Here is a 25,635-nt window from a genome sequence, read left to right as displayed (position 1 = left end):
CTTAAACTGCAGCTTAATCTCCAGGGACTTGCTCGTCACACGAGATGAAAAGTGGGGGTATCACCTCTCCATAATGTTTATCATTAACAATTTCAGATTGATTTAAATAATAGTAAATTAATTTAGGTTATCTGAAATTCACCAAAAACCTTGATGGGATAGTTTTGGACAAACATTCATAATGAAATTTCAATGCATGCTAGTTACCTATTACTTGGATTACCATACTTTTGGATTTTGGTGATATATGAGATGCATTCACAGTACTTTTGTGGTATTATTCTTGGTAATGCTACAGTTTTCCTGTTTACCAGAGTTGGAGTCAAAATGGAAATTCTGCTTAGTAAAGTACCTTGCTGCTGGAAGTGGAAGGTGAGAGAGTAGCTAAGGAGGGCTCTTCATTAGAAAAATATCTGTGGTTCAAAATGGAGAACTCGAAAAAAATGTTATCCCCAAACTTTTCACACACTGCCTTCAATGCAAATAGCATGCAATAAAATCTTTGAAGAGCATTTAGTCTTTTTTCGTCTAAAAGGCACACTAATCATGTTTACTAATCTTGATGAGGGTGGAAAACTTGTTCCACCAGAAAGGAGAGCGAGTGTGTGGAAAGAGAAAGTTTCTCCACCGAACACTGCAGCAAGAATGAAAAGGTATGTTCCCTGCAGCATTAGGGTTAAGATTTGACAAATTGAGGGAGTGGTTCATAATTACTTTAAACCAGCCTTGATATTTTTTCTGGATGGTCTAAATTTGTTCATTTTTGCTTTGGAACAGTGGCCCCTTAGATAAAGACCAAAAATATGTTCAAGAATGACTCTAAAGGAGTGGCCAAGAGGATAATTTCATGCCTGCTGCTTTAATTGGATTTAGAACTCTCCAATTAGTGATTGTGCATTTTTCCAAACTTGTTCACATTGTGATTTTTTGTGCTAAGTTAAATATTCTATTGCTCATAGGTTTAAAAATATCCCCAGTGATAAAGCTTCAATAAGAGAGGCATAAAGGAAAATGAATAACCTAAGAAAGGTAAAGTACAATAAGTGATGAGGTGCGAATGTGGCGATGTCTTCGCATGCAATCAGTCAACAATGTTTTGCAGTGTCCTGAAGGACAGATGAGAGAGATTCTTTAAAGAGAGTGACAAGAATGTCTACACAAGTTAATAGTCCCAATGATGTTGAGCATTTGCTTCTCATATGGATAAACAAAAAGAAATAGTTAAGGGATACTATCAACCTGAGAAGTTGGAAATGATTTTTGCTTACTGGAACAAAATTATTTTCGCTTCGTGAGAAAGTTTCCAGAATGAATTATACTCATTGTGCAAGGTAGTATTACGTATGTATGTTATTTTTGTTCCAAAATACTTAGCGTTGTTTCTTATTTCCCTTGATTGTCCAGAAAAATTGCTTGTGGAGTGAGTGGTTTTCTATCAAAGATGTAAATTTTTAATGCAAATGAAGTGATACTGGCCTCAGTTTTGTTTAGATGGACCATTTTAGCGAGAGCGCAATGCTATTTTTTCAGAAGGTTGATTGACCTGAAAATATTGGATCATGTCCTTAGCTTTCTTCCTTATATTGTGTATGTATATTGTTTGCATTCAAAATCTTTCTACACACTGCAGTATATGTACACCTGGTGCCTAAAGTTCTTGCCAACAATTCCTCATCATTTGTGATGCAGTGAGTATTACTATATGTATGAGATTTGCCAAAACAAATTTGTTCAGAGGGGGGGCAACTAAATTTCTTGGTAGTTAGGACACTCCATAATGTTTTCTTGAGAGCTATTTAAGAAAGTACATTAGTTCCTTTTAAAAGATGCTTTTTTGATATCTCTTATTGAAGTAAAAAATTAATACTAGCATGTGTAGGATTTTGTCTGTCTGCTAAGTGAGTTGGTGGTGATGTTAATTTAATGTTGCTAGTGTGTCTGTTGATACAAGTCTTGTGAGACCAAGGGTCTGTGCTCAAAATTTTGCATATGCACTGGTGCTGAGAACAGTTTGATTTTCACTCCCGTTTCAATTGGCAGTTTTCAAGATTGTGTTTGAGGGAGAGCATGTACTCCCTCTTCGTTAAATGAACACTGGTATATTTTTCCATTGCTCTTGAATGCCATCAAATACTCCCACTAATAGATTGGTGTCCCAAGAGTTGATTATCTCCACCTTATGTGGAAGCTGAGAAAATCATTAAATGTAATGATAATTCTGAAAAATTAGGTAATGAATTTCAACTTTGTACAAATGTGAGTGCCATGAGGTGGTTTGACAGTGATCCTGATGATCCCTGGAATTATCCTATGATCTCGCAGCAGCCAATATGCTGTGTGCACATATCACGATGAACTCCAGAGGCACTGCCCATTGGCTGGATTGAACCCCCTATGCTTAGTACTACTTCAATTATTATTGTGACAGTATTTCATTTGACAAATATAGAAACCAAGAAGTAATCTGTTAAATGTTTTGCACTTGGACACATTACTAGGTGCTATCACAAAACATCTTAATGTTAAAATCTGGCAAGGAGAGTGGTTCAGTAAATCTGTGCAAGGTGGCTGATGCCTTTGCCTGAATCATCAAATTATACCCTTATGGGTGCAGGGATTATCTTGAGATGCCACTGAGGCATTACATTGGAACTTGGGATACCGGGGCCATCTCCAACACTTATTTCCTGTGTCCTCGACTAGAACCTTGAGTTAGAGTATAGTAATAATCAGGATGGACTAAAGGGTCTTCTGGATTAATTTGAAAGATTAGTTAAGGGCTTTTGCATTTGCTGCTGTATATTTATTTAGTTGCCCTTGTTATTATAGATTTGTTAAATTTGCTAAGTAAAGTTAGGTAAGGTAATGTCAAATTTGGAAAAATCCACTCGGCCATGGAAGTGGAATTAGGCTGGAAATAGCTGCAGTGGAATCTTTATCCTAAGAAAAATGTAATAGCCGTGTCCAGGCTTCACATATGCGCCCAAATTAGGGCGGAGGCCATCTTGATGGGTATTCAAACTCGTTAAGCAGCGAGGGGGCTCACTCAACTCGGCCCCAGGATTTAGGACACAAGTGTATCGTACATCCGCTATATTGCCTCCTCAGAATTACAAGTGCTGGAAGCGAGGCAACTAGCAGAAGAATAAACGCCATGGCGGGAGTGTATTTTTACACCGTGTTTTTCTTGGTCGCAGTAACATGATTATTTCTTCGAGAAAGCACAATTTTACTCGTTGAAAAAACCGAAGGCTTCCTCAATACGAGGTGGGAAAAGGCGGAGCTTTCCATGGGGGAAAAAATTTGGCGTCTCCCGCGTGAATGTAGTTTAATTCATAAAATAACTTTATTTTATCAAGTTATAGGATACAGATATTTGTAATGGAGTGGTAAGAACAAATATCTTAGTTTGGTGCTGCGTTTTGTGGTTAAGAACATAGTCTTTGTCATCGTGGAGGTATCCATGCCTCGTGTGTGTGCTTGTTAAATTTTATTTTGGTTTTTAAGCATAACAGAAAGTAATCTTCAAGCACAATGCTGTGCTTGGAGGGTGTAAGCATTTAACAATGTTCTTTGTAGGCATGTAGCTTTCTACACAATTCCAATCGATTAATCATAGGTCGTTTGCCAAACCTCTTCAAAAAGATTCCTCGTTTCACTAAGTATGCCCAAGAAGTAATAAAATCAACGAAAATGGAAAAACTGCGACAAAAACTAATTGTAGAATATATTCAATTCATACTAAGCGTAACTTAAAAATATAATTCATGCAGCAAGAAAAGTACCCATAACTATAAATGAACTACGCATGACACAAAGCGTATCTAAAAGCAACTACTGTCGGATATATTACTCTGGGATAATATACCATATAATAAGATAAAAAGTTTGAAATTAATGAAATTTAACACTACCTGACCTAATAATTAAAGCAAAATATAAAAAAACGGATCATCAATAGACTAAATATAATCCGATAAGTGAAAATGAATACAAGACCAGTCCCAAATATCGCCCATGTTACCAAGTTAAAACAAAGAAATTGAAAATTTTTCATGAAGGATTGCCGAGTAAATTGTTAATAGAACTCTGTATTACGCGGTTTTGCGACTACGCACAAGCTATCTAAATATTTTAATAAGAATATTAGTTATCTCCGAATCGCTCGCTTACGGTCAGGGTTGATGCGTGTTGCGATTCAGGACTTTTAGCATAGCTGTCCGTCACATCTTTTTCATCTCTAATGACCATTCTCGTCTTCGTGGTTTATTTATTTAATTGAAGGCTCGACTTGGTCATTGTTTTGAAAAAGGTAACTGAACTATTGGATTGGTTTCCAATCTTATCAAAGCTGCACGCTGACAATGAAGAAGTACGATTACTCTGATCGAGCAAACCCTGTGAGATAGTTCCTCTCGGGCCATTTCTTGGCATAGTGAATTCGGAAGGAAAGGAACTAACTGGAATAATTGCATTTATGATATCATTTATTTAGTGAATGAAGTTATTAAATGTGTACCGCTTGATGCGTTTAGTTGTTTCTGCTATGAAAGCAACCTACAAAAAGAAAAAAACATAGATCGGAATTTTAGGCTTCCCTTGCAGTTTGGTACTTGGATGATTAATAGTGGTGAAGCATGTGGACTGATAGAGAGATTGATGTGACTGTGATGGAAGAGAGAATGTTGGCAAAACGAGGAAGGGGCATAAATAGGATTTGGGATGTTAGATGTAAGGAAGGAGATTGTTGGGGGGTAGGATATTAGGTTACGTTTTGTTAGGAGAGACCAGAGAAATACTTGGTAGTTGTGTCCATTCAAAATCTACTTTAATTAGTAGATAACCTTCAATAATGTTACTCATATCTCAATGGAATAATTGAAGGTTCAGTTTTTAAATCCTAATATCATATTATCCATTTATTACTTGAGCCAGTACCTAAACTATATTGCAACATCTTTGGAAGTGTTTAGTTCCACCTACCAAAATACTGCATTGAAATAAAAGGTTTATTTTGAAAATTTTCAGTCCGCCTGTGTTTTTTTAAATTTAATTTATTAAATTATTTTTTTTATATTTTCGCGGCCATTTAACATATAATTATTGCCAACGAAAATCGCCGAAGATTTCCTAATGTCAGGGCAAAATGGTAAATAGTATAAAGCATGAACCTTTTGGAAGACGTCATTAAAATCAAGCGGCAGAAATGCGGTCGTGGCGTTACCTAGCTATCAAAGTTTCAACTACATCGTAGTTTCATACTAAAGCACCGCCACCTTCGAGCGGGTTTCTCAAAGAATACAGCAAGTGTTAACAAGAAAGGGTAGGCCTCACGATGATTGCTACCATCATCTGGTAACAGGTTACGGAACTACTTCAAATGATAGAAATGTTTACTATAATTATTTCAGGGGTTTTTTGAACACAATTTGTTCGCAGGGGACATGTGTATTCTATCCCCTCGATTGCTTATTTCATAAGGTGAGGTGTGATGTAGATCTTGACATGGCACGAGCCTCCGAACTCACAAGCGTAACATTACCTAATATTTTGTGTATTATCATGGTAAGGGTAATCTAATTTGAAAGATTATCCTCTGAGAAACATATTTTCGAATTTTAAAATATGATTTTGGTGGAATTGTAAATGTTCATGGAAGGCTAGCTGCGACTTTATCGTTGTAGTTCTATTCCGTCGGTATTTTATATTTTGTACCGAAAGAAGAATATGACAGAATGTCGTTTTGGGGACACTTTCCACCTTACATTTCCGGCTGATGTAAATCGCCCAATAGTGTCGAAAAGGTATTTTCAGTGCCTGGTATTATGCACTTACGCCATAAACTACACTAACGTAGATTCAGTGATATTTCAAAATTTATTTTGTTAGGAACGTTAATATCCTGATGTAGTGATGTCGTCCAGCAAACCCAATGAACTTCCGAATCATGGCCTTTCACCTGGAGATGAGGTATGTAGAGGTCGTTTAGAGATACTCTGTAGATGGTAGATTACGCTTTCATTCAGAAATGTATATTACGACTACGTGACATGATCTAAGGTTACCATCGTTGTATTAATCTCACAGGGTAGTAATTTGTTATTTGTTAAAACCGTGAAATTTTTAAGTGAGTTTGGCTTGTTTAGCATTGAACATTGCTTTCTTATAAGCACCAACGTTTCCCTGTTTTACAGGCTAGCTCAGAACCTCTTGGCTATCAAGATTGGCATGCAAGATTTAATCAAGGGATTGGTGATTTCTTCAATAGCTGGTCGGTGTTTAGCCCATTTAGGAGGAGGGCAAGTAAAAGGCAAACTTCCGATTGCCCAGAAAGACCGAACGTTGAGAAGGAATGTCTACCACCCGAGCAGATTGAGCTGGTTCATTTTCAAAATTCTAAGGTTTGTGATGTTATTTTTAAAATTTTTCATTCATTGCAATAAAACCTTACCGTTTATGTTGAGAAATATCCTCATTTGTTGACCTATTTATCCTGAATCATATGTACGAAAGGAAAGGTATTTTGGCCTATGTGCATGAATTCTCCTCTGTGACTTAAGACACCAAAACTTAGTACTTTTTCTGACCTAGCAGGAAGTTCCACCATATAATTAAATTTACATATGTGCAGTTATAGAGAATATAAGTCAAATGGCCAGATTTCAGCAATTTCCCAATTAATATGTCGTATAAATGGATTCACATATTTAAAAAACTTCGGTTTTAATGGCCTTTGTACAACTATAGTTTTGGGTGTATGGCTTGCTTACCATTTTGTGTTGGTGTTTCAGTTGAAGTCCTCAAAGTGCCCCAAATTCACCGTTCAAATGATTGAAAGTCCAGAGGAATATAATGAACAGAAATGTTGTTTGATATATATGGTCTCCCACGAAGACATTCAGCTGCTTGCGGATATTACCTACATTTTTAAACTCTTTGTGCGCTAATTCCTTCCTTACTACAAATATTTATATCCAACACCAGTATACATTGGTCTAAATAAAAACTCTAACCAGCATTCTGAGACATTATCTGGTTATTTAATTTTCCATCACAGAAAAGGACCTACCTAATATGTGATACCACCAGAGTCATTACATCAGTGAATAGTTTAATTATGCTAAACTGGGCATTGAAAGTAATTCAGCAGAATTTCATATGTATCTTTTCCTTTGTTGTACAAGATAATTTTACTCATTATATCAAGCGTTAATTGTTATATTTGGTGTGCTTTGGTGAAAATTATTGTAATAATATTTATTTGCATGGGTTATGCTTTTGATCAAATTATAAATGGACACTGGTTACATAATTTAAATTTAGTTCATTTCCAAATATATTTAATTAAATTACATGCACAGGGAAACAATTTAAGAATATATAACAGTAAAATTAGGTTAGAATATGCATCAAAATGAATTGCAAATAGAAAAAACATCAGGCAACTGTTATAATTCAGTTTGTATTTAAGATGCATCCAATCCCTTTTAAAAAAGTTTTCAACCCATGGAAGAATAATTCAATATTTTCCCAGGTTATGTTATAAAGTTTCCTAGTTCTCAAAGTGGAGTTGTTGATGAGATAATTTGTTTTTTCAGTATTTGATGTAAACTAGATGAACTAGATAAACATGGGGTGATGCTAACTGTTGTATCAACATTTATCTGTTGGGACACAAATGGATAATCCATCAGATTATTTAATAATTCATATAGGATTATGAGGTAATTTATTTTACCTCAGTGAAACAACACATCTATGTCCAATCTCGGTGGAAGTCTTAAGATTAAAGAGAGCTTTGTAATTGAGTGGCGATGCCCTGAATGGGGTCATTATGCTGCATCCTTAACTAAGAGGGAAAAAGGAAAGTAGTTCAGATGACTTATGATTGCCATTGACGATTTTAATGAAAACATTTGTATCATTGATGGCACGGCAATCAGCGAGGGAGTAAATGCCAAGATAATGCCTCATATACTATAAGTGAGAGAACTTACAGATTCATGGATGATGGTGGGAAATGATCAAGAGAAATGAAATCATTAAGTGGTTGAGCAGTTTGAGAGAAGTGTGTTCAAACGTGGCCTGGATTTGGGAGCTGTACCCGAGGAGAGGAGAATCCGAGGCAAAAATTGATGAAAACCAAAAAATTGGACGCTTCTCGGTATCAAAGAATTAAATCCACCAGTGAAGTTGCTTTGGAGGAAATACTTCTAATGTGCTTTGGAAACAGAAGTTTATGTTAACTAGAAAGAGAATGTCTAAGTTAGCAGCTAGGTTTTTTGAGTTGTGACCGCTGAAATTACATGACCATAAATTGGATAATCATATGCTTGGATTGATTGATGGAAATAAAAAAGAGAAGAGTGGTTTCTATTGTATTTATGTGATGACTTCGATCACTCAGCAAGTTCATTAGAGGCGCTTGAAGCTAGTAATGTTATCAATGGACTTGGCTTGTTTGAATAATGTGCAGTGATCTGGTTAGAGGAGAATTTTGCATGATTTTGTGGTAAATGTTGTGGCAAAGTCATCTGCCATGCAAGTAACAAAGGATGGAGGGCACTTCCATGTGGAACACCAGAAGCAACAGAGGAGTGATCCACATTACCACACTTTGCTGCTTATTTTTTATGAATGTTGTCAAAATTTCCACAAATATGCCATGAATATTATAGCAATTCTCCAATTTGATTTTTAGAGTTGCATGAAGGATTTAATTTTATTAAAAGCTTTTGGAATATCAAAGTAGCAGACGTCCAATTGAGATGAGTGCCTGAAGACTTGAATGCAGTGATCTCTTCAGAAATGAAAGGAAGGATGAAAGATGAAGTTGTTGATGGATAATGGGCTCACGGACAGTTGACAGAATTGATAGAAAAGAGATTGGCTGGTAAATCACAACAGAAGATGTTTTACAAGGTATGAAAAAAGGAAAAGATAACCTACTTCCCACAATATGGGGAAATATCCTGCTGAAAAGCATCAGTTGAAAATAGTGGAAATGGGGATGGGCGAAGCAGGAGCAATAATTGTCAGAAGTATAACACCAAGTTGATCAGATCTAGTTGCAAGGGTGGTGTTGATTGAGGTGAGGCATTTTATAAGGGAAATGAAAAGTAATAGGAGAGAATGGGAAAAAATACATCATAGGCAGAGGTTTGAAGGATCCATATGATGGTGGTTTGAAAAAAAGTGTGGGCATTTTGAAAATATCTGCAGTCAAGGCCCATATGTTGGGGTCCAGAAGCCACTTTTGCACCGAGTGAAATTTTATTGGTGTACTTGTACAATTACGACACAGTTGATAATAGATTAGAAGCATTTTGGGTCAGTGATATATTAGAGTAAGTACAGACTATATGATTACTTAAGTCCATTTTACCAAGTGGTTTACCTGCCACTGAAGTTATTTGAATATTTTTTAATTGTGAGAGTTTGGAAAATATTCGTGTAAAAATCACACTCTTTGTTCATTTTTTAAAGCAAATTCTGTTACAAAGGTCATCCAAGCCTAAAATCGTTTGCCTGGGATAATGACATTATCGAGGGAGGGGGACTCTTGGCTGTGGTATTGTTCCTGTTGAAATTTGTGTGGGGTTGTAGCAATTATTCAAGGTAGATTTTTTCAGGGATGTGCTGGACACATGCTGAAAATTGTGTCATTAAGTGAATATTAAATTTGAATGAATATTATGAATATTTTCGTTAATTAACCATTCCATATTGTACCCATTATCAACCTGATATGTATAATTTTATTTGAGAATTCTCAACTGCAGTTTGTGGTAGTAATGTGCTGGGCTATTGGCTTGGAGCTCTGGGTTTAAAATCTGAGTGATGTCTTTGGGAACCTTAGCACCACCCAAGCTATTATTAAACTTATGGATAGCTAATGCATTACGTCGTACTCATTCATGATATTAGTTGTAGTTTTTATGGGAGGCGACTGACAGCCGAGGCCATTTGCACCATTAGGGATGGATGGGAAAGGAAGGGTGGAGAGAAACCCGGCATCGGCATTAGCCTACTCGAAAGGTACCAAGGGGTCCGCAGTTTAATGTCCAATTCGATGGCCGTTGTATTCTCTCAAAGTGCTCTCCAATAAGCACCTCGAGTAAGGATCGGGATACCCCTGCAAAATATCTGCCTTCTCCAGGATTTGAACCTGAGTCTTCATGGTGGGTAGCCTGTACATTAGCCACTGCACCATCCTGATCCCCTCATTCTTGATATTCGTGAGGTTTTTTGCAGTTTAATTTTGATGGAAGAATAATAGTTATACTTACAGTTTTAATAATTAGCACTAATAATATGTACGTATAATTTTACGATTTTAGTACTACTTGGATCAATAGAAATGCATTAGATTTTTGAAAAATTCCAATTTCATGGTTTTAGCACTTGTTAGAAGAGTTTATTTAACCAAACTTTAAATGAAAAAAAATTTCACTTTAAAAATCCTCTTGCATTCTTCCAAATTTTTATGATCTCTGTCAAGAACTGTGTGCATCACATGTAATGATAAAAATCTCAGCAGGAGTAACCAAATGGGTACAGGAGGGCGACATGGTTGTTTATCTGGTTTCAACCCCTGCTTTAAAATTAAAAAAATAAAAAACTGAGAAATGATGAAAATTTTCAGCCAAAAATCTAATTTTTATTTCTAAGCCGTAAAATAATTGTTGAATATCATTATAGCAATCAAAAGAAAGTACACATCAATAGCTTAAAGGACAAAAGGTTTGAAGTCTCTAGCCACATGCATTTCTGAAAAATCAAAGTTAAGAAATCCAATAAATGAAGTTTCTTTTATGCTCAACTTTTTAGGCTCCTGACTCATTTTGGGAAAGTATGCATGGTAAATACATGACTCCAAGCAACGTTTTTACAAACAGTGATCCAATTATTGTTGCCTCTAAACCAAATGGAAGCAGAAATGAAGGAAAGCATGCTGTTGATGTGCCATCCAAGAAAGAAGAAAACATTTGTGCAGTGAGCCTTAAAAAGTTGGCAGCCCTTTTATGGGAGGAGGTAATTAAAATATGTAATGCTGATTTAATGTGTTATTTTTACTGAGTGCCAACTACCTAAACTGATTGGTAGTGATTGTGATTGCAGAAACATTTTATACTGTTAATGAATTAGGATCTGTATTTCTTCTCCTAATATATAATCCATTATGCATTTTATTCATCATGGTATGTGTGATGGCTTTATAATGAGTGAGGTACACAAGGCGCTTACATTCATGCTCAAGTGGTGGCTTCATCAGCAAGGAATCCTTTTTGGTTCGACCAATTCTTAAAATTCAGAAAAATGATGTGAATTCTGTAATTGTCCTAATTATTTGAGAGGTATTCCATGTCATTTAGCCAAGCTATGAAACCACCAAAATTAGAATTTCATAGAAATTTCTGTGTAGAGACACCAATTTGAGGACAGAAACTCTGTAAAATTATAGCCTTCAACATGGGAAGATTTCGTAAGTGCAAGTATCTGAATTTTGGGTAAAACCCCACAGCCATCACTAAGTTTGTATTTCATTCATGAGTCAACTTTGACTGGGTGAAAAGTCCTGAAACCTTTTCTTCTTATAATGTATAGTGTGCAGTTCTCAAAACTTCCTTTCATTTGCCACAGAATGAGCCATTACCCTGGCTATAAATTAGTGGGTGCAAAATAATTCAGAATTACATAAGATTCAGTTCACAGCATATGCTGAAAAAGGCACTGGTGGTCCAAACTTTCAATGTTGCATTAATTGTCCATAGGGCATGGATTTACAAACCAGGAAATAACTTACAGGTCATGTTGTACTTCCTGAGAAAGTAATAAATGTGCTAATACTGATTAAGAGCTTAGGAAGAAGTCAGTGGTAATGAAATGAAATTTAAATTCCATGTTTTAAGGAAGAGATTTGGGATCAGATGGTGTGTAATGGGGAAAAAGGAACGTAGAAGAAGATTATGTTATTTGTGTAATTGGTGAAGGGGTAGGATAAATTGGGTGAATGGGTCGCAGGTTAGTGACTGAGCCATGGGAAAGGGGGAGAGGGTGTGGATGTAGGGTAGAGCAAATGGTTGAGGAGACCATCCACAGGAGGGGGGGGGGTTGTTGATGGTGGTGCTAGTTAGGAAGGGAAGTGAATGGGAGGTGAGGGGATCACTGGATGCAATGGACATCAAGGAGAGGCAAATGTAAGGAATAGTTTATAATTTACCGTAAGTCCATTTGCACAGTTTTTTCTATCTCATGTTGTTCCAAAAAAGTCATTCTTGATGGAGGATTTCGAAACCCTGAATATGCCCTCCTTCCCTCAAATGTTTCAAATAATAGGAGTGTGCAACATATTCCATAGTAAAACAATATAATGTTTATTTTAAATAATCTTCCAGTTTTAACGTAATAAATGACATTGTAATCTTCAAATTTTTATTTATACACACCTTTTTTATCCTTGGGCTGAAGAGGGTCTTTTGTTTTTGTGAATAAATTCCTCATATTTTTTTGTTATTAAAAGCCACATAACACTCTTCTTTAGGGAACACACTGGCCACATCTCCCTCTATAAGGTTGGTTTGCTCCATCTTGTTTTCTCCGTTTCCCTGTGTCCACCTTCAGTATAAACTAGCGATTGCGTATATGAAGTTTGCTTAATATGTAGAATATTTTCAATTAGTTATAGTTTGTAGTCATCGTCAGCATCAACAAATTTAATCTTCCTCGAGTTCGGGATTGAAATTAATTACAGAGAGTGGGATGCTAATAACTCTGTTTATCATTGAATGAAAGACAGCTGGTATCTGATAGATGTGGTGGTGGGAAGTGTAGTGTGTTACTTGATCTGTGGAGTTTGTGTTCCTGAAAATTGCAAACTCATAGGTATTGTCACAAGTAGTTATATTGACATCAAGGAAATTGAGGTGACCATTAACTCCTCTTCCACACAAGAAATTAATGCCTTGGCGTAGGAAGTTCAAGAAACTATCATGCTGCCGATCAGTTCCAGGTGTTTGCGACTCCTGAATAGCATTTTCCCTGCAAGTCATTCATTACTAATTCTGTGAGGAGCGGAGACAATGGGGAGCTCATGGTTCACCCCTCGGGCAACATATAAAATCCACCTTTGAGGAGGAAAAAATTCTGTTCCCCACTCACTCTGAGGAGTTTTAGAAGTTGATTTTGCCAAAGATGGTTGAGCACTTCCAATAATGAAACTGCTACTTACGGGGGTGCTGGGATATAGGTTGGACGCATCAAAAGGTACCAACAAATGTTTGCCAGGTGGTGGTGATTTTTTTGAAAGGATGTTACCCAGCTAGTGGAAGTCCTTGACACTGTATTCAGGAGTGAAGCCGGTTTATATATTAGATTTTAGGGTGATATTTTTGAAGAAAGTATCCAATCTGGTTGCGAGTATTCTAGATGGAGCGGGCAAACTAGAAACAACTGGTCTTATGGGAATGCCTATTTTGTGGGGTTTGGGCAGTCCAAAGAAATGGGGTGCTTGAGGATTCATTACTGTAACTTTGTAAACTTCTGTAGGATGTACGATATGTGGAGTGGAACTAAGCGCAGTTCTGATTGCTTTCTGAAACTTTGGGGTGGGAGTCACTTGGAATTTCACTGTAGTGTTTTTTGTGATGAACTCTTTGCATTTCTCCAGATAGCTTTCTTCTTTCATGGCAACCAGCAAAGTTTCCTTTACCTGCCCTTACCATACCTGAGGATGTCCACTGTTTGAGGAAACCAGTCGTTTTAAATAAAATTCAATGGAAGTTATTAATTTTACAACGTGTCAGGGAAGTAGTGCAATTATTTTTTGCTGGTACTTCGGTTAGTCCAAGATTGTTCAGACTGTTTGGATTAGATGGCGGGGTCATTTCAGCGCTCCCTCGCTCAGTCAGCTTTGGGACCATCATTATCACTGCGTCCATGAACCTCCTTGCTGTGCATGTGTCATGATGCAATGCCAGGTACTCTATCGAGTTCTATGTAAAACTGGACATAATTCTCTCAGACACCTAACACCTACTAATTAAGTCTATGGCGAGACTGCTTTTCATATTTTCAAGTTTTCACTTGATTGAAATCATTGAAGGACTGTCTGGAAGATGTGGATGATAAATCCTGCTCTTGGTTTTCATCAACCAACAAAAGTGATGAAATGTGTCCCGTGTTCATGGTCTTCTGAGTACCAACCATCAGATGAGTGTGTGGGTGATTGCAGGGGCTCAGTATTCTGAAAACCTCTGTGCATGATATTGGGACAATTTTGGAATTTGGAAAATTAAAATGTTGAGATTTTAATTTGATTGTAAAGGATTTTTTTGGTTCACAGTAAAGTCCAAATGCCTCTTTTACAAGGGTAGATTAAAAGGTTCTCGGAATCACCACTTGATGTCAGCGCTAGCGCAACAAGTTTCTTGAGTAGTAATAAACCCTTCATGTAAACACGTAATGCTCTCGGAAGAGACCTGTGGTGCGGATGCCTCTCTCTTATTGCTCCCATGTACTGATCTGTGAAGATGGAAAAAATTGAGATTCAAGCAGTGATTACCTTCTTTGTGAAGAAACATATGACAGTGAAGGAAATTCATGGCTACTTTTAAAACACTCTGGGGGACACTGCTCCTTCATATTTAACTGTTGCCGAGTGGTCAAGCAAGTTTGAGTTTTGTCAGGACAGCTTAGATGATGATCCATGTAGCGGTCGGCCCAAACCTGCTACTGCCCCAGAAATGATTGCAAAAGTGCATAAAATGGTCATGAAGAATCACTGGCTGAAAGTGTGAGAAATCACTGAAGCTGGAGGGATGCATCTGAATGGGAATAACGCATTTTAACAGTGGAATTGGATATGAGAAAATCATTTGCTAGATGGGTGTCGTGGCTCTTGTTACAGGGTCACAAACACTTCAGAATAGAAATTTCTGAACAAAGTTTGACCCATTTTAAGAGCAACTAACAAGATTTTCTGCCCTGGGTGGTGACCGCAGATGAAATGGGTTCACTGCTATACCCCTGAAACAAAACAGCAGTCAAAGCAGTGGAAAAATATTAATTCACTACCACAAAAGAATGTTAAGGCAATATGATCGACTGGAAAAGTGATGGCTTCACTTTTCTGGGATGTGAAAGGGATTCTTTTGATAGATATTCTTCCCCCTGGTCAAAAAGTTACTGGAAAATACTGCACTAATCTTCTGGGCCAACTACAGTAAAAGAAATACGAAAAGAGGCCAGGCTTGGAAAGGAAGAAAGTCATCTTTCATCAAGACAATCCATGCCCACACAGGTGTCATTGCCATGGCAAAAATACATCAGTTATGATATGAATTGTTGCCACGCCCGCCTTATTCCCTTGATTTGGCTCCATCAGATCTCCATTTCTTCTCCAAGCTCAAAATTTTTCATAGGTGGATGGAAATTCCCCTCAAAAAAATATCTAACAGCCAAAGTAAGCAAGTATTTTGCAGGCCTGAATGAATCTAATTTTTGAGATGGGATCAAGGCATAAGAGTATCATTAGCCCAAGTGGATTAGTGTATGGGAAGACTTCATTGAAAAATAAAAAATTACACTGAGCCAAGTCTTGTTATTTCTATTCCATTCCGAGAACTTTTCAAACTACCATAGTACATGCTGTATATCACAGTGTCATGTGTTGGACTGCATTATTATTGTCTGGCTAAAGATATTGGTATTAATTGATTCAGAATGATAGATTGGTACAGTTTGATTCTATCGGCAGTTCTGATAAAAATTTTGGTATTTCAGCCTGATGAAGGACATGGTGCTGGGCACGATTTTGTTTATTCTCACTCGAGCAATCCAACCTGGTGTGACAAGTGTGGAGACCTTCTTTGGGGAATATATCAAGCCAAATATATGCGCTGTCAATGTAAGTATGTCATATCAAAACTAATTGGTAGGCACTGATTGAGTGTTCAAGTTCCTCTGGTAGCAATGAAATGTGAAATAATGTAGTCCTCATTTAAATATCCATTTAGTGAGAATAAAATGGCAAATTATTCCATGGGGAGAAATGGGCTGGAAATTTTCTGTAAAATTACATTTACTGTTGCAAAAGTTATTTATGTTAAGTTGTGGGATGCATTCCATAGATTGTTTGACTCTTTTAATTAGCATATAATTGAAAAAATACACTCCCTGTCATATCCTGGTGTATGCAATATGAATCAGGCTATCCACTATCCAGGAAAAACGGAAGAATATGGAAAATTCAAGAAATGTAACTATTCTGGAAATTCCCTGGAATTTAGTATGCATTGTGGAAAAATCAGCGATTGGTCCGTTTTGATTGGGAGTAAGCCCAATTGTTCATTTTGAGATTTCTCCCAAATCAAAGACTGTTCACCAGTAGGTTAGATATACTGATGGGTGCTCCTGGCATAAAAAGACATGATTGTAATGCCAAGTCAACAATGGAGTCTTTGGGGTGATAATGCCGTAGAAGAAATTGCTATGTGCACTTTGATAAACACTGCTAAAAATCAAGGAAATAATTCTTATTATAAGGATGCCATTGCTACTACTATGCTTGAAATCAGTTTTATTTGATCTTGTATACTAGGCAAGTGTTTTGAGGGCATTGAATCCAAATCTTCAGATCTGTGAGCAGTAGACAGCACAGGATAGTAATTTCGTGCAACAATATCTTTTAGAATATTTCAGTTTTTGTTGCATAAATTGCAGTGAGGCAAATGTAAACGATAGAATGGAAGTGTGATAAATTTGCTCCCTTGTGAAAGATTTTCACTGACTTTGTCAATTCTTGCCTAGAGCATTACACTCTTGGGAAATAGACAGCCATAGATGAGGTGTTAGAATCTTTTTTGTGGCGGGTGTGCTTTTAAACAAGATTTGACAGGTAACCTAGCAATGTATGGTAATAAAATACATTATTCTTTAGTGGGGTTAGCAGAAATATTTTACTCTGCATATGGAAATATGTCCTGGGAAACATCATGTTGGAGATTTTTTGGCTGGCAGCAACTCTCTGAAGGTTGTTGAAAGATTGATACATGTTTTTCATTTATTGGCTGTAAGGTAACTGTTGTCCTCTGCACAAATAAGAAACTTTGCCACCAGTAGCAAACTCAAATCTCCATGAGCCACAAAGTAGACAGGTTAAAAAAGAAGTTACATCCACTCAAAAAGAAAAAGAGTAGTCATACTATTATCTTCAACACAGAGTTATAAATATGAATGAAAGGCTACCTTTACATGTACAGTATTTCAGATGAAAGGAATGTGTGCAAGGAAAATCTGTCGGTGGCCACTGACCAAAACCATAAGGGCTTCATTATCTTTCAAAGTAATATGGGATAAAATGAACTGAAGAAAGTTTCTAAAAAGAATAAGTGCTTAGGTATTTGAAAATTAGGGCTGCTCAGAAAATCTATCAATGTTCGAAATGAAGAAGTTTGTCCAAGCCATATTTTCCGGCCCATAAGGCGCGTTTCTTTTACCCTAAAATGTGCTCTTAAGATGAGGCTGCATCTTTTGGGCTGGGTGTGTATGGGTATAACTTTTACGTATAATCATGAGGGATTTGTTGAAGAAATGCTTGATATTAAGTATTTTTTCCTGTATCAGGCATAGAAAATGGTTGCCTTTATTGCAAATTGTGATATTTTCACTGTTTACAGTCTATATAAATTAACAGAGTTTTACTGTTTTGTTGAAAATACTTCCTAAAAATCCCCAATAAAGAGCAAATGTATGCAATGGTGCACACTTCTCATGTGTGGGGCTGCTGCAAAACTGAGCATGTAATGGGGATGAGGGGCAACCCCTTTGCTAATACATTTGTGAATCGTGTCACTCCCGATAAACTCTGAGTGTCCTTAACCCTTTGCTTCAAGAGATAAATATCTCTGATTGTTGATTGTGCCTTCAGTTGCACTTATGAGAAGCATGCCATCCTTATAATTTGTGTCAGAGGATGGTAGTTCAGTGTTGCCTAAAAGAATGGCTTGGGGCCATTTGACCCGAACCTCTTCCTATCAAATTGAAGGCCATTGTGCACAGCTTCAATGTAGTAACCTTGATAACACATACATACCTGTGCCATGTAAAAATTAGAATTATATTCCATGTATTAACTATGCATAAATCAGTGCTGAAAATGATACATTTGTTAATATTTAATTGTCAAGAGGTTCTACTTTATGCTCAAATTTGTTATTGCAAAATTGAGATCATTGCATTAAAAACCACCATTCTACCTCTTGAATGACATTATTTGTGTTGTGAAATTGCCAACCTCAAGGTGGTTTTTTTTCTTCTGGGAATAAGAAAAAGTCACTTGTGGCAAGATCAGGAGAATGAGGTGGATGTGAAAAAATGCCAAAGCCACGTTGATTTGATTCCTCAACCTTGAGATGAGGGGGCAGCTGAATTGTTGGTAAGAAGATGAATGCCTTTGGTGATCATACTGTGCCATTTCTTCTTTTTCTGAATGCCATGCAATTTGTTCATGGGTGCGCAGCAATAGGAGTGGGCATGGGTGATGATATGACCCTTCCCCAGGTAGTCTGTTGGGATGATTCAACGACAGTCCCAAAAAATGGGCAATGACCTTCCCTTCAGACATGTGCGCCTCAGCCTTCTTGGGGGAGGTGAGTCGCTGTGCTTCCACTCCTTGGTCATCTCTTTGGCCCCTGAATCATATTGATAGATCCTAGATTCATCCATTATTACTAGGTGACCAAAAAATCCTCCTCTTCTTCCTCCTAAAGATTCAGCATCTCCCTTGACAGGTTGTGCCGTGCTTGTTTCTGAAAAGGAGTCAAATAGTGGTGGAACCTAGCTGCTGACACCTTTGACTTGTGCAGTTCTTGGTGAATAATCGTCCACACACTGCCATGGCCAATATCAGTCTGATTCCTGATCATTTGGATGGGTTCTCTTTGGTCAAATAGGATAGAGTCCTCCGCTTTCTTCACTGTGGCAGCATCGTCCATGAGTGATAGTCTTCCATTTCTTGGATTGTCTGTGAGGGATATTTGACCAGTTTGGAAATTCCCGTTCTTACCCAAAACTGTAAAATATGATGGGCTATCATTGTCATAAACATCCATCATTTCATCTTGTAGTTGCTGGGCACTGTAACCTTTCAAATGAAGGAACTCAATCTCACCGCAAGCCTCTGTCTTCTCCATACTGCGAGGTACTTCAATCTACGGCATCCTGAAACAAAACAAATTAACCTTAATGGCTGTAATTTACAGCATTATGCACGTAAGAATCAATTAATGCCCAGAATAAATTTTATCCAGGTATCTTGGGTATATCTTAGCAATAATTATTTTAAAACAATACCCCCAGGTAATATCCATCAAGAGAATTCTTCATATTTGTCAGTCAGGTGAATCAATAACTAGAAATATGTTGCAAATAGCATTTATGCCCGAATACTTGTAGGCATATGTCATTCATATTGCAATGCATTCACCTATCACTTGGTTTGATGGCCTGCTGTCATTTTTCTTAAAACACAAAAATGCATTTTGACAAGTATTTACATTTGAGATAACTGCTACCAACATCAATACTTTATTCATATTTGTCCAGTTTATTTGGAATATAACGTATAAATGAGCACCTGAATTTCAATAGATAGAGCTGCTTTCAGCTATCACACTTTAACTGTGGTAGTAGCGAGTCAGTGAATTGGTATTAAATTTGTTCCAGGGGTCAGAAGCTAAAACAAATTTATCTGCCTTGAGTTCTAGACAATGAGTCTCCCTTGAATCAAGTCACAAATGTTTCATTATATTTGAGTATCAATCACTAGGATTTGAGCGTGAAAATACCGCCCCGGGTTATATCACTGTAGGGTTTTGTAGACAAATGCCATTGTACTGAGATACTTCTTATGTATACTATTCGAATGAATCTAAGGAGTTCCTTTCTGAGCATACCTCAAAGGGGCCCACAGTACATTTTACAATGCGCTTTAACAGGGTGTCTCTCACCCACAAGAGGGGTGCACTCAACACCGTTCCCCCTTGAATATTTGTTTTGGCGTATTGTGCCAGACTTGGTACTAGCTACAAAGTATTTTTCCTCGCCAGTCTCCCTGCTGGGGTGTGGTCAATGGAAATCTCCATCCGCTGTGTTCCACCCAGAGCAATTTCTTGCAGTGTGGTTGATTCTTGAGTGTAAAATGTAAATACAATCTCAATTTCAACTAAACTTTGATCATTTGCATTACTTCTTATTGTAATTTATTTCATAGAAGAAAAGGATTATAAATTGGGTGGGCATTTGTAACAAAATATGGGATGGTTTTTTAGTAGGTTGACTGTTGATTTGTTCTCATTTGATATGGAGAAGAGCTGGTCTGTGGTGGGAGTGTGTGTGGGAGGTGTTTCGATGGAGCCTTTGCCTGGCTAGTGATATGTCCTGGGTTCGCATCCTGGCTGTGTAATATTTTTTCTGTGGGAATTTCTTTTCTCGTGTGTTTGTCTATATATGTTCCATTCACTGTTTTTCGTTTACCCTGTACCCAATGTGTTTTTAAATCGCCTAAGACACCTCTGTATGATTTCTGTGTGTGTGTTTAGGGTAAAGGAAAACAAGTTGGTAAACATATGAGTTAATGCAAGGGATTTCTGCAGAGGGGTCTATTTGCAGAAAAAATGGCATCAGGGATCTGAACCGTGGACCTCTCACTCCCCTGATGAGGGCTCTACCAGGTGAACATTTTCCATGTGCATATCTGTAGAAGTACATCTGAGTGAATTTGGCAGAGCTGTTGTTGGCACACTGTGGCCTATGCTACTCAGATGTGCTGCAGCACTGCAGTCAATGTGTAGTATGTCATATTAACTTAGTTGACTGGGTTATGATAGGTGTTTGATGCACCCTGAGACTACACACTCCTGTATGCATTAGCTGTAATTGACACGATGCCAGCTGCTAAAATACCCAATTACTCATATGACATTGACTCATTCTTAAGCTCTGCATGCTTCTCACCTCCTCTAATTTCGTCCAAAATGTCAATTCCTCCTCCTGCTTACTTTCTCAGTATTTTACCCTCAATTACTGTCTTCAGCTTTACATTACCCTTCAGTATCTCCTGCATCCGCTTGCCTTGCCTTCTTCGAATTCCTTCAACAGCAGTCTCCCTTCCCCTATCATGCAGAGAGCTCATTACTTATTTTACGTTTCATCCACTGGGCTCTACACCCACATCTCAGTGGCCTGCAATCTACTATTATCTTCATGCCTCACTGACTCTATTTCAGAGCCAAACAAAACAAGTCCCGTATTCAAGTTTTCACTACTCTTTTCTTTACATCACTGACTCGGGTGACTACCACCATTTTGAAAATCCTCTTCCCCTAATGTGATTGTTCTTTTAATTACCCCTCTGCCCACATTCTAAAACACTTGTTAAATAACTAAACTGCTCTACCTTTTCCATTTAATTTCATGCAACATTAATACTTATCCTGGATTTCCTACTTCTTGAGAATCTCATGACATTCCTTTTCAAATGATTCATTCTCTTCCTATTCCTATCTCTTTGATCCTTCGATGCACTAAGTAATAATTGTAGTCCTTTGGATGACTGGCTAACTAAAACTTATTCATTGGCAAATCCTCTCTTCATTCACTATTTGCAATTGTGCTGTCTGATACATGTACAGGTTCCAGATAAGCTGTCTATTCCTCCTGTATATTAATGGAAGCACTCCAGGTCAAATTGTAAATTGAAGAGATTTACATATTTTAAATATGATGAATATTATTTGGGTAAAATTTTTGTTACTGAATCACCCACATCCATTATGGTGGATATGCCAGAGCAGGGGTTGTTGTGGTTTGCTGGCTAGTACATTGGTTTCCAACCATGAGGAATGGGTTTTGTCAGCATGAGATTCTACCCTGTGACTTGTGGTGCAAATTTTCATAAGCATTCAAATCCCCAGTTTGGTGCTGTGTGGAGAAAACTTCGAGTATTCCATCTGTGGGATGGCATGATCAATTTTGTGATCCTTTGGTACCTTTCTTAAAGGTTATGCTGAGGGTCCATCCTGAAATTACACTCGATGGCTTTTTGCAGGTAATGTCTGCGATCATTAAATTGTTTCGTTTGAGGATGGCTGGTGTTAGGGAAGAATCTCAATTTACATGTGACATGATTCAGTGATTGTTTTTGGAGGAAGAATTATAATACTGCTTAATCACCAAAGTGCACATTGTGTAAGCATTTGCGAATAAAACTGTTCTTCAGAATTTTTGATCCTTTTATCAACCTGTTGAAAGGGTTTTAAAATGTTTCTTTAATATCATTGCGTATATGTTGATGATTTTTGTTGAATTGTAAATGAAGTGATTAGTGGATAATCATTGTGAAAATCACGTTTGTCAAACCTAAAGTTGTTTCTTTTTCTATAGATTGATGGTGCCTGTTTGATATGTTAATGAAAAAGCCAATGATTGTTTAAGATGGAGGGGGTGTGGATGTTGTGGGAGGGGTAAATAATCCAAAATGCCCTCGCATGAGTTGGAAGGATGGCCACTTGTGCCTATGCTAGGGTTCTCTCCACCAATCTTTTGAAATCATACCTCTCCCAAATTACCCACTTACCCCTGGTGACACCAATTACCTCAGCTCTTTGGTTACCTCTCTATCAGTAACTATTGCTTCTACATTAGAGTAATTATGATAGTAATGAATGTGGAAGATTTATTCTGCTTTCCAGTGTATTTTGCCATTAGCATGTTCTGGACTACTGTGCGCATATTGCTAGGTTTGGGGCATGTTCAGCCCAGGAATGCAGTCTGAATGGGAGGGCTCATGCAAGGTCTGTTCAAAAAGTATTGAGACTTGTGCGTTTTTTCAAAAATTATTTATTTATTCATGAATTTCTATTTTGTCCCCTTCAAAGTAATCCCTATTAGATATTATACACTTGTGCCAATATTTTTCCCTTCCTTGAAGCACTACAAAAAAATCATTTTTTGTGATCTTGTTCAGCTCCTCTTTCGATGCAGTCTTTATCTCGTCAATTGTAGTGTAGCGTCTTCCTTTCATTGGCCTCATCAGTTTCAGGAACTGGAAAAAGTCACTAGGGGCCAGATCTGGGGAAAACAGTGGCTGCGGCATCATTAGGGTGTTGTTTTTGGCCAAAAATTCACGCACAAGTGTGTGAGCATGGGCGTTGTCATGATGCAAAAGCCAACTTTTGTTCTTCCACAAATTCAGGCGTTTGTGGTGGATCGCTTTGCGCAAATTGCCCATAACATGCAGGTAATATTCCTTATCTACCGTTCTACCCCGTGGCAAGAACTCATGATGCACCACGCCCCTGCAATCGAGGAAAACTGTTAGCAAAACTGTCACATTCGACCGAACTTGGCGCGCTTTTTTCGGTCTTGGCTCGTGTTGCAGCTTCCATTGGAATGATTAAGCTTAAGTTTCCACATCATAACCATAAACCCATGATTCGACCCCAGTTATGACCCTCTGGAGCAAATTTGGGTCATTGCGGACAGAGTCCAACACCTCATTAGCAATGTTAATGCATTGCTGTTTTCAGTCAAAATTGAGCTGTTTTGGTACAAATTTCACGGCGACCGGTGTCATACCCAAATCATTGGTAAAAATCAAATGGCACATGCTAATTGGTATGTTTAGGTCCTCAGCAACTTCTCTGATGGTGATTCGATGATTGGCCAATACTATTTTCTTCACTTGATCAATGTTTTCATCTGACATGCTCGGGCATCCACCACGCTCTTCATCGTCCACATCTTCTCGGCCCTCTGAGAGCATTTTTTACCACTGATAAATGCTGCTTTGGTTCAAGGTAGCTTCTCCATATGCCACAGTCAACATTCAGAATGCGTCCGCGCACTTGCTTTCGTTTTTCACACACAATATGATACAGATTCTTTGATCCAATTTTTGGAACAGGAAAAAATCAAAGACAAGCCAAAACACGTCCAAGCAAAACAGCTGTCAACAATTAACTGAACATTCAAAGTGGGCGGACTTTTCGGCATAAGTGAGAGACATAAGTACCATCAAAACTCCACAAAAAAATCAAAAATCAAATGCACGTAACCTGCAAAAATTAAAATTCGCAATACATTTTGAACAGACCTCGTATTTCATTAAATTGAACCCACTCAAACTAGAGTGGCAGAATACTCTTACAAGAATTTTGGGATCCATGCCAGGAGTATTAAGAATTTAATGTGAACTCTGAAAGACTACTGTTGCCATTCTCAAAGAGCCGAGTGGTACTTCCTTGCTTGCAATGGGGAACTGGAAGTGAGTTCATTGAGAGAGGAATAACTTAAAGAATGGGATGGCAAAGCTAAAACTTTGAGATAATGGATTTGGCTCAGTTGCCAAAAAAATTATAGTGGTGAAAGAGTGGGTTTGGCTCATGTAAGCAAGGCACAGTGGTGCATGTAGCCTGGCGATAGGGGGACCAAATCTCTTCACACTTAGTACTAGTTCTCTCACCATTGGGACATTTTGAATGCCTAGATTTAAAATGGGTATTCAGTGGGCTTATGTAGGATGATGAAAGTGATGATACAAAAATAAGAGCACCTGAAACCATCTTCACTAACATAATGGAGCTGATAGTTGAATATTGGTGAAGCCACTTGTTAACTTTTGTGTCTTTGCTCTCCGTAGTAGACATTCCCTCTCCATGACAAGTGTCTAAAATTTCCGAGACTCTAGGCACGGCGTGGAGCCAGTCATCCAATGAGGTGCAGCCGTCTCCGAATGGGCCATTACCTCTGCCTTTTCACTGCATTGCTTTTGTGGAAGTCCAACTTAATTCTCTACATTCAGTAGTTCTTCAGAGTTTTGAAATCTGCATGTACACAACGGTGTTGCCTTGTGCGAGTCTTAAAGATCGGCAAAGTGAAATACAAATTCTATTCATCTTATAAGATGCAACATTGGGCCATTTACCAAAATCAACATGAATGTGATTTAAATCCTTAATTGCCCGGAAAATTTCTCAAGGAATAAAATTCTAGATTGAAGGAATGCGCTCGTTCTGTGCGTGTTTCCCAGGAACCCTGAAATGGCCTGTGTCCAAGGAAATGCTGCTTGGCATTAGCAATGGGCTCCCATGGAAACAAGAGAGATGATGCTGACACCTCCCAAGAGGTATAGTTGATAAATAACAAAGTTATTACTTGCATTAGCCAAGCATGAATGAAGCCTGCGTTTCTAACATTTGCTTTAAATTTGCACCATTATGAAATAATTGCTTCTTGGAATATATGTGGCTGTTTAAGCATTTTGGGTGCATCCCTTAACAAAGCATCACAAAAGGAAGATAATTTTTCTTATTCTAAATTTATGTCTTTCCCACAAGAATTGAAAATCTTAGGTAAACCGCTGTTTGTTGTGAATTTCGGTTTGGATGGTAGTTTTGGGTCGAAGAGGAATTTGGGTAGCTAAGTTCCCTCTAGTTCAAAATTTTATTATATTGGTTTTTCTTTAGTTTGTTAAGCATTGGAATAATGCAGGCATTCTGAAGGTAAGGTTCAAGGATTTAAAATATATATCAAAGTTTATTGCCTACTGGCTTTGGTAAGAATGACATTTTTCTG

At 37.7% G+C, this 25,635-nt stretch overlaps 1 protein-coding gene across 1 annotated transcript in view; it reads left to right on the top strand.

Annotated features, from left to right (window-relative positions):
• The first annotated feature begins 5,321 nt into the window (after positions 1–5,321).
• The window catches only part of LOC139689446 (ras association domain-containing protein 1-like), an 81,974-nt gene continuing 61,660 nt past the window's right edge, over positions 5,322–25,635 (top strand). The window contains exons 1-5 of the mRNA XM_071586574.1: positions 5,322–5,804; positions 5,890–5,970; positions 6,195–6,401; positions 10,831–11,034; positions 15,784–15,907. Of these exons, the coding sequence (XP_071442675.1) occupies positions 5,914–5,970; positions 6,195–6,401; positions 10,831–11,034; positions 15,784–15,907 (592 nt within the window). The 5' untranslated portion in view covers positions 5,322–5,804; positions 5,890–5,913. The remainder of the gene's footprint in view (positions 5,805–5,889; positions 5,971–6,194; positions 6,402–10,830; positions 11,035–15,783; positions 15,908–25,635) is intronic.

The sequence above is a fragment of the Hetaerina americana genome, unplaced genomic scaffold (assembly GCF_022747635.1).
Source record: "Hetaerina americana unplaced genomic scaffold, ioHetAmer1.1.p SCAF_23, whole genome shotgun sequence".
NCBI classification, from domain to species: Eukaryota; Metazoa; Arthropoda; class Insecta; order Odonata; family Calopterygidae; genus Hetaerina; species Hetaerina americana.
The sequence above is the reverse complement of the archived record's forward strand: the minus strand, read 5'-3'. Positions and strand labels throughout refer to the sequence as shown.